This window comes from Seriola lalandi, unplaced genomic scaffold (assembly GCF_002814215.2).
Source record: "Seriola lalandi dorsalis isolate HSWRI2012SDOR001 ecotype SW California unplaced genomic scaffold, Sedor1 jcf7180002054883, whole genome shotgun sequence".
NCBI lineage: Eukaryota > Metazoa > Chordata > Actinopteri > Carangiformes > Carangidae > Seriola > Seriola lalandi.
In genome coordinates, this window is record NW_019525658.1 from 3,159,821 (window position 1) to 3,170,097 (window position 10,277).

General features: G+C 39.7%; 1 protein-coding gene across 1 annotated transcript in view; it reads right to left on the bottom strand.

Moving 5' to 3' along the window:
• nsmfb (NMDA receptor synaptonuclear signaling and neuronal migration factor b) overlaps window positions 1-10,277 on the bottom strand; it is a 43,115-nt gene that overhangs the window by 6,678 nt on the left and 26,160 nt on the right. The window contains exons 10-13 of the mRNA XM_087171639.1: window positions 9,404-9,437; window positions 8,992-9,062; window positions 6,962-7,041; window positions 6,417-6,519 (exon numbers count right to left, since the gene is read on the bottom strand). Coding sequence (XP_087027765.1) covers window positions 6,417-6,519; window positions 6,962-7,041; window positions 8,992-9,062; window positions 9,404-9,437 — 288 coding nt within the window. The remainder of the gene's footprint in view (window positions 1-6,416; window positions 6,520-6,961; window positions 7,042-8,991; window positions 9,063-9,403; window positions 9,438-10,277) is intronic.

Sequence of the window (10,277 nt, forward strand, 5' to 3'; positions counted from 1 at the left end):
TAGAACTGGAACTCAGTCGAAAGGTTGAAAGGCGACGCAACCCGCCTGAGACTTTGTGTGCCGCTAATGCAACCTGCTCTGGAAGCTCAGCGTCGACATTTAAAGTGACAGGCCATCAACAGAGCACGACTTCTCAAGGATGAGGTCAGTGACACAAATGCTAATGCAGGGAAGCTTTTAGCAAGTATTAATGTTTTACTAGAGCTGTCGATCCGATTTTTGTTGGATGCTGTTTGTAAACACACCATTCAGAGGTGGCTCCTCCTCCCCAGCTCCACGAGAGAGCGAGAGAGAGAGAGAGAGAGAGAGAGAGAGAGCGAGCACTGGTGGTTGAGCGAGCTAGAGAGTGAATGAAGAGAGACAGAGACAGCGATTTAACCTGGTCACTACGTTTTTATAGACTCCTGCCCTCACACCCTGCGCACTGTTATTGGCTGGAGCTGAACACCCTCTGACCAAAGGCTGCAGCACAGAAACATCCCAACAGCGACTAATTGGTGTTAACTAGATATTTCTATTCAGTCATATTAATCCATAACTCCTCCTGTGCCCACGGGTCATCTCTCCAGCAGCACACCTGCAACACAGTGTTAATGGTGCTGAAGCGTAAAGCTAGCAGCACCATACGGCCTCACAAGCACGGACGAAGGTGAGGTTGGTCGGAAAGTAATAGGAAGAAAGAGGGGCGCACTGAAACAATAATCCAGGCCAGGGAACGTGACTCTATCCCTGCGCTCTTTCTCTCTCTCTCTCTCTCTCTCTGAACGAGTGTAAACAAAAATCATGTGACTGTTTTCTGAACTCACATTTTCCGATCTCTCATCAGCTACGGATAATCATTATTATTATTATTGATGGCCATCATCAAAGGCAGGTAGGTAAAGACAGTGCTGGCAGTAGCAGCGCTGCAGCAGTAACGGTGTGGACACACACTGCAGCCGCAGCAGTTCAGCCAGGTAGCTTCATACACAGGTGAGGTGACGAAGAGGTTATCAACTCATTCCTGCTTGGTGCATTATCACTGGTTTAAGCTGACTGTTGATGGTCCGGGCCAAAACCACCCGCAGGCCACCGGGAAATGTCCCGGGATGACAAATGACAGCCACAGTGGGGTTTGACAGAATAAGTCACCACATGCTGTAAACCAGCATGTAGAGTTCATGATGACTGGTACTGTAACCGTCTTTTGGATCTTGCCATTATTTGGAACTATTATTATTATTATTTGAAACTGGGTTGGATTGGTTCAAGACAAGTTCAGCTTGTGGGGAATAAAAAGGACAGTTGAGTGTTTTGTTTAAAACACAGAAAACGCTATGAATTGTAAAAAAAAAAAAGAAATTTGACTGGTGAGAGTATTATATTGTATTTTATAGTTATGGTGCAGGATGAGTTTTGCAGGGTGGAATGGCTGATAGCAGGAGCTGTAGGGAGTGATGCTGGGTGGAGTGGAGCATCATCTGAAGGTAGATCAGTCAGTCAGTCTATTAATAGTGGCTTTCCAGCTGAGCCTGCAGGAGCGCACACAGGCAGCAGCAGGGGTAAAAATTGTTAAATGCAGCGAATAAGCCCTTCCCTATTCATATCCCTCCTCGTTTTACCTCTACTGAATCACTGTGGAGAAGATGCCAAATGTCACGGTGACTGTCACGGTGCGCTGCAACACACCCGGGCCCAGGGTGACTGAATTCCATCACATCATTTTATGTGAATATGTCCTAATATCTGTAATGCAGAATGTGTGTGTGTCTGTGTGTGTGTGTGTGTGTGTGTGTGTGTGTGTGTGTAGCTAGAAAGCACAGGTCAAAGCCTCCCTGGTTGTATTAAATCAGTCTGATAGCAGGTTAATGTTTTCCTGTGAGGTGTAAATCTCCACCATAGTTGGAGGTTGTTCGTATTGTTTCCATTCTATACACTTTGCAGAGCCGAGCCTGATACCACACACACACACACACATACACACACACACACACACACACACACACAAACACACACTCATACTTTGTGAATATCTTGCCACCATAGTCCCAGTACTGTCTTCTGATCCTTCATTTGCTGCAGCAGCACAGATCTACAGTGGGAGAGTTGCACAATAGCAAAATAACAACGATTGTTGTAAATGTGCTTCAAGCAGCATTTTGAAACACTCACGTATCACCGTCAAATTAATTCAAACACCTGGTTGTAATTACCACAAACAAATAAGAGCAAGGTGGAGATTAATGCAGGGCCAGTTAACAGAGTTGTTAATGTCTGTAATTTCCTCATGTCCTCACCCTCAGCGTGGGGGTGTGCTTGTAACAATGTCAGCACTAGAAACAGTGAAACGTTTAATGGTAATGGTTGTGAAAAAACATTTCTACCTTGTATATTATTATTATGATCATTATTATTATTATTTTACCAGGATTTACCAGGAGCAAAACATGGATCACACACACACACACACACACACATACAGTATATATTGTGTGTGTATATATATATATATATATATATATAGATAGATAGAGAGATATAGTGGAGAGAATGATGTTCCTGAGGTGTGACTTGCATCAAAGCAATGGAGAAAAACTGTAACATGGAGGACAGGTTAGCTGGGCAGCGTGTCCCGGGTTTGGTTTCTTTATTGAAGTCTGACCGTTATCAGAACATCATTGTGTGTAAAATGTGCAGTAAAAACCAAACAGCGTCCCAACCAAGAGCGGGAACACAACAAACTTCTTTTATCACCTTAGCTGTTTCAACCCTTTTGATTACGCAACACACCGTGTGCCAAAACAGTACAAGGATACAACCCGTATAGTTTCATTTCTCATTCTGGCATCTAATACAGTGTTTCTTGTTCTCAATGTGGAACATCCCACTCCCGCGGTACAGATAGATAACGTACTCAACAGTACGGACATTTGACGGGAGAGAAAATTGTAACAGCCTCATATTTATTCAGGAAGGCGCCACAATCTATTTTTCCAGTGAGTTCTCATTTGATCACATTCACGCTTCACCACTGACTCTTTGTGTGTATGGTTTAGTGATAGCAGTATTGCAAGCCATGCACAGCAAGCTGCATGCACATAACAACTGCATTTAAACAATGGGATGTGTTCAGTTTATCACTGATTTAATCAGTATCGTCATGTTGATCCAATTGTAAACTAGGTAATAATATAATTGAATGCACAACTGTGTAGAACTCGATCTGTAGTTTAATCAATTAGTTTAACATTGATTTAGTTTGAAAAAATCAGTACAAGTCAGATGTGGGAACAACGTTGCAATATCAACGTTGTGATTCAACCTTGATTTATGACGTCGTCTCGCCCGCGGAAAAACGTTGAAACGCCAAGTGGGACATTTTCATTAAGAAAATGACTTTCTCTGTTCATGTCACACTGTGCAGGCTGTAATTATAAGCAGCCAAGTGGCAAAACTCCTTCATCGGCCTCCTGGTTTTAAGGCACAGTGTGAGGAAGTTCTGACTCAGCTGACCGGTTCAACCCTGACACTGCCATCTGAATAAAATCCCGTATTTACAATAATACTGACACCACTTACTTAGACCTACATGGAGCAGCATAATCATTGTTGTTACTCGTTGCTAGGCTTGGGATTCAATATTATTTTCTCTAACTGAATCATTTTGTTATTAGGTTGCACTTTGAACATTTGCAAATTACTGAAGTTATAAATGACTAAAAGTCAAACAATCAGTTTCTATCTGCTGTCGCCTTTTGTTGGCAGGAGAAGAAGAAACAGTTTTGAGTGGCAGCTTAATGAATAAATGAAGCTCCACAGCCTGTAGATAACCTGAAAATATGATGAGCAGCAGATGATATGATATGATATATGATATGATGTGATATGATGAGATGAGATGAAATAACATAATATGATATGACATAAAATTATATATGATATGAGACATGGCATGACATGATATGATAGTACATGATGATATATGATATGACATGACATGAGAAATGACATGACATAACATGATATGATGTGACATTATATGGTATGATATATAATATGATATATTATATGATATATGACATGAAATACCATGATATACAGTATATTACAATATGAGATATGACATGAAATGATGTGATATATTTATGACATATCTATGATATATGATACAATGAAAAATATTTTGAAATCAGGTTGTCTCTACTAACACGCTGCTTATTCAATGTGGTGGAAATCCGGATTCAGAGCAATTAAGCTGAAAATCTTAAAATATTGATATTAACAGCATAAAAGTTTAACTGGGACATTCCTGCTACTAACACTAATGTGTTGTAATCAGTGAGATCGTGTCACTACAAATGATTCTCTGCTATATCTTGTACTACAAAAACACTGATCGTTCAGTGGTGCTAACAAATGATTTGTCACTGCACATAAAAGAAAACAAGAGGGTTTTATGAGACTTAAACAAAAAGAAAAGGTGAAATGTTGCTTGGCTGTGGTGGTGTATTGGTAAAAAGCCAAATGTAGATGGAAACTGATTTAATTAATAAATCATGTGAATCATCTGACTTGTGTTTCACTCAAACCTCCACCACAGCATCAGATCTGTGTGGAGCGATAAGGAGAACATAACCTTTCCTGATTTCATACATGAAACAAACATACATGTCATGTTTCCAGCATGTTTTGTCGCTTTTCACAGTGTGGGGATTGATCGGAGATCTTTTACTGACATCATCTCATTGCATCCTCTTCTTCTTCAGTGGTTTAATGGAACCTGACTGGAGCATCACATCACTGGAGCTGTGTACACATTAATCCACATTTTCTCTTGCTAAATTTCTGGGAAATTTGGTTTAAATTTGTGCTGCATTTTGATGTTTTCATATTTCATGCCTCCATATGAACTTGTGGACACGATATCTCAGTAACGCCTCGACAGAACTTCTTCAAATTGGGCCAAAGGTCAAAATGTGGTTTTGGCCTCGTGAACGCGATATCTCCACAACGCCTTGAGGGAATTTCTTCAAATTTGGTTCAAACGACCTCACAAAACCCTTTTTAGCCGTAACCCGAGACCTCACACAGCAATTATGACAAAATTTCACACAAATGGTTCACATTTTATTTGACTCTGGATAAACTGATGTAATCTGAAACTAATCTGAGCAGCTGAGGCAGACAACCGTGAGGCGGGAATTCTAGTTTTGCAGATTATGGTATATTCGTTGTGTTGTTCCTTATTCTATTGCGTTTGTTTTCAAACCAAATTTTCCATTCACCGTTGGCAGAGCTTTGACTTCTCAACCACCATAAACAGAGCAGATGTTTCCGGTAGATGCATCATAATAAATTATTCATTGTATCGCAGAGGCTGCCAGTCTCCTCACTGATGCTTATTTTTGCTAACTATTAAAAAAAGATCATAATAAAAATAATTCTATATTTCTCTTATTAGATGTGGCAACATTAAACATCTGTTTTGTGGCTTTTCTCACCATTGTGTCTTCACAATGCTTCCTGCTTCACACTATTCAAGCACCGCATTTCTCACCATCAAGGTCAAGAGGTGCACAAGCATTGAAGATGCCTTAAATGCTCTTTACCCGCCTCTGATATCCTGGGATTATTATTCATTTCTAATTCAGACTTCTTTATGAAGAGGACAGGAAAAGCTGTACTGTAGTTAAGTGCAGAAGAGTGAAGGCAGCAGTGGTACAGTGCTTCTAGATGGGCCTGCACGAGGAAATATGAATATTTTAGTGTGTTTGCATGTACGTATGTTTTATGTGAGTGTGTCTGCATATAGCAAGTCTCTGTTGGGTCGGAAAGGTCGTGGCAGGAGTACTGGAAGAGGTATGTGGTTGTGGGTGTATGTGTGTGCGTGTGTGTGTGTGTGTGTGTGTAAGTGCAGCAAGGGTGAGTGGGTGTAGCTTAATTAAATGGGTGTCTCATCAGTCTATTTTCCTGTCATTCAAAAGTGGTGTGTGTGTGTGTGTGTGTGTCCTCTTTGTCATTGCCCCCCCCCCCCGCCTGTGCTGTGTGGCAGCCTGACAGCAGGATCGGAGCTGCAGCCAGGCAGCAGAAGGTGCTGGTGAGGTCAGAATTCAAACACTTGACTCTAAGATTTACTAAAAAAAAAAAAAACACTTTTCTTTACATTATTGTATCTTTTATGTGCAGAACTGCTCCCCCTGCCATTATACGTTTATGCAAAAAGTGCTCACATCATTACACTCTGCACAGCTCCGCCGCATCGAGGGACAACACAAACAGACTGTCTCAATGATTAATCTGCACCACGCTAACAACAGCATATGGCTTTGCGTGTCTCTGAACATATGAAGACATTTCAAGTCAACCTTCACACTAACTAGCAGTTACTCTGGGAGTCTTATTTGTTCTTCATGGCTAAGCAGAAAAAAGACAACTACCTTTTCTCCATTAGCGCTGCCCAACACGTAGCAGCCCATGATGTGGATGAGGTTGGGCTCTGGGTTCAGCTTACTCATCAGCCTGCTGAGCCGCCGCCAGAACCTGGCCACACCGGAGAGGCGCGGGGAAATGAGAGAAGTGAGTTAGTAAGGTGGTTAAGGTCAAACATGAGTGAATGAGTAACTGCAGGAGGGTCACGATTATAAACACAATTTGGAGGCACCTTATGGTTGGAGATTTTCACGGTAGGATTTTATGCCGACTGCCATTATTTAACTGAATTATTTGTGATTGTTAAATTGCTGAAGGACCGTCAGTCTCTGTACTGTATGTGTAGCATAATTATCCAAACCCACACTAGATACAATGCTATGAACTCAGGATTGAACAATCTGCTGAAATGACTTTGTTCTCTCTCTGTCATTATCATAGTCACAAAGAACATATGCCGCATTTTTCCATAAACATTGACTTTCTGTGGTTGAACCCTGAACAAATACACACAGATTATTGGTTACAGCTACAAAAATGAAGCAGGTCTTACTGGATCATGTCTTCTTCCTTCTCCACCTTGGCAAATGTGGCCACTTTATTCTTCAGCAGATACAAATGTCCTGGACCTCCCTGTGGAAAGGTGTTTGTGTTAAGACAGATTCAGGTATAAAAGTATAGGTATAAGTATATATAAGTATATAAAAGTCACTTCATCTCTCTGATGTTTTAGAACTGAAGTAATATTTCATCTATATCTATAATTATATATTATCTATAAAATGTCAGATCACCACTGGTCCATCAGCCACCACACGATGATGATAAAATATTTAGCTCCAGTTTCTGATAAAAACCTGAGGAGAAGCAGCTGCTCCATTATCTTAAAGTATAGAAAACGTGTCGAGCATAACAACTCAGTACATCTTACAATGAAGTGGCTTATTTAACCAATTTCAATTCCATGTGCATAAAAATAGCAGGTGTAAATGTGATATTGGATATTGATTATGCCTAATATATTTCATCAAGGCAGCAGGAGGTGTGTTACATTATTCAACAGGACTGCAAATGAGAGCAGAACGCAGGTGGGAGACTCTATCAACAAGGAAAAAATTTTTAAAAATGGAGTTCACTAGTTCACTGACTGTACCACATCAATTCAGACCTGCATTACTCTTTTTATATCCCTGTAGTGACTTAGAACAGATGCATCTGTGTAAACCGTCCTGAGTCTCTCTGTGTACTGGGAAGTGTTGGCAGAGTATTTATAAGACACCCACAACGGGCCAGTTGGTCCAGTCCTCATTTTACTCATAGATGAGTCTGATGTTAGTCAAACTGCTTCACAAAAATAAAAAGACTGACTCATTTCAAGTTGAAATCATTAGATATCTTATCACCAGGCTAACTCAGTCCTAAGACAAATGTTACCACGGTAACAATCAGTGACACCTGCGCTGACCACCAGTACTTAACAACAAAAAAACAGGAAAACATAGCTCATAATTTGTGGTTTGATAACATTGTTATGGAGAGAGAAAGGAGAAGGGAGGGAGTTTTAGAGGTCCAAGCCATTTTTTTTTCCTAATCAGATTTTTCTTTTTATGGTTTCACTCTTTGCTGAATTTATAAAGTAAAACGTCCTTGAAACTGTTGAATTCTTTCTGAAGACAAACACTTTCTGGGGTAAACGGAGCTGAGCGGTTGGATGCAGCTCCTCTGTGGGACTTTTTTTTTATTTTGAAAAAAGTATTAATTTACCCAGAAATCACTGCACCACACTCTGGCTTAAGATAGTCAAGAACTAGACGGAAGTATTGACATTTTTAAATGTAAACTCAAAACGTTCCTCTTCAGCCTGGCTTTTAATTAAATATGGTTTTTAGTCACTAGTCACTTTATTGAACTTATTTTATTGTAATTACGTACTATTTTATCTCTCTTTTATTATTCATTTTCTTATGTTTGTTTTTGTTTTCTACTGAAATAAGAGCTTTTTAAATCTATTTTATTGTATCTCACTGTCAGCTTTGTCCTTTTCTTTTTAGCTTATCAGTGGTCTGTGAAGCTCTTTGAACTGTACTAACCTGTATGACAAGTGCTAATCAAATTAAGTTTGATTGATTGATTGATTGATTGATTGATTGACTGACTGATTGATTGACTGCTATTTGTTATACTGTATATAAGACACAGTCAAATTCTATCTTTGTGAAACCAGACACAGGATCACACCGAGCTCAGGCCACTTCACTGTTATGAAACTGAGGCATAAAGCTAAAATGAATTAATTTTTTTTCTTTAAATCTATGCTGCCAAAAGCCAATATCCGTCAAAAAATATATAATATGATATGATATACTGTATACTATCATATTGCATATATGTCAGTGTTTGTGAGGCAGAAAAAAATATACATATTATTATCCTATGTAACTTATTTCAGTTTGTCCTTCAAGCCATGATGACTAGTTAGATAGTACTAACCTGACTTATTTTAACCCAACACTAATTTAAAGGAAACCATGACCTAATAATGATGTCACACTATTTCTCAGATCTGTCTCTGCTTTCACTCACCTGACAGAAAATGAGCATGTTCCAGATTTTACAGCCTTTCCTGTAAGCAGTCAACTTTTTCTCTATCTCATCTGAAGGGAGGGAGAGAGAGAAGGAGAGAGAGAGGGAGAGAGAGAGAGAGAGAAGGAGAGAGAGAGGTGTCACTTTTCCCACTCAGCCAAAATGGTGAGACACATAAACTGGCTGTCTCTTGAGACACACACACACACGCACACACACGCACACACACACGCACACACACGCACACACACGCACACACACTCGTGAGTAGATAAACAATGAGTCATCTCTGCTCTGCAACAAGCTCAAACGTATTCCACCCTGGTCTTTTTCCAAATTTTCACTGGGAGAGTAATTTTCACTTGAGAATTAACGTTTAAAAAAATACCCAAAAAACACATGTCGCACTCACCGAGGATGTCATCAAACGTGGCGCGTTCATGGTCCTTCAAATGCAAAATTAAAACAGAATTATTATTTAATGAAATCCCGCTGAGCAGAAAAGGATTCAAAAGGGAAACAACCTGCTCATTTTCTATAAAGAACATTAGTTCATTTACAGCCATTAACAGAATCACATTTCATTTAGACATTAGCGCTGATCATACATCCTGCTAAACGTACAACAAAAGAACAAGGAATTTACATTTCTATCCCCTAGACTGGTTGGTTCCCAACATCTGGCTCGGGACCCTTCCAAAGGGTCGCAAGGTGAAGTAAGGAGAGGTCAGGTGATTAACAGGGCAGGTTGAGAACATCTTTTTTTCCCCCTCAGACTAGATTAAAAACTTTACTTTTCACATTTTCAGGAGCAAGCACTCGTCCGACTCCCTCTAAAACGAGTTTAATTCTCAGTTGTACTGAAGTTGACAAAGTACAGCTGAGAAAAAAAAAGACATTCTTGATTTTTTTTTTAAAGCTTGGGGATGACTTGCAGTTTCATACATCAAACATATTTTTGTGACTTCATGTGGAAGAACAAAAGACCTGCACTTCCTGCAAAGCTGTCATCATGCATAATACAGGCTCTCCCACGCAGCTGTGGACTCTTACCAGATGCTTTAACTGAGCAGAACATGAACATCCACTTTAATAACCATTCTCAGTGCAGATAAAAAAAGAGGCCAACACACACATCAGTGTGTGAGTCTTTGTTCAGTCTGTTCCTCTTGTAATGTAATATATCAACACATATTGAATTTCCATATATGACATATATGTACAAATAAGATAAAAACTTGTAAAAAGTTGGTATTAAACCTATTAGGAATTGGAACGTTTTATAT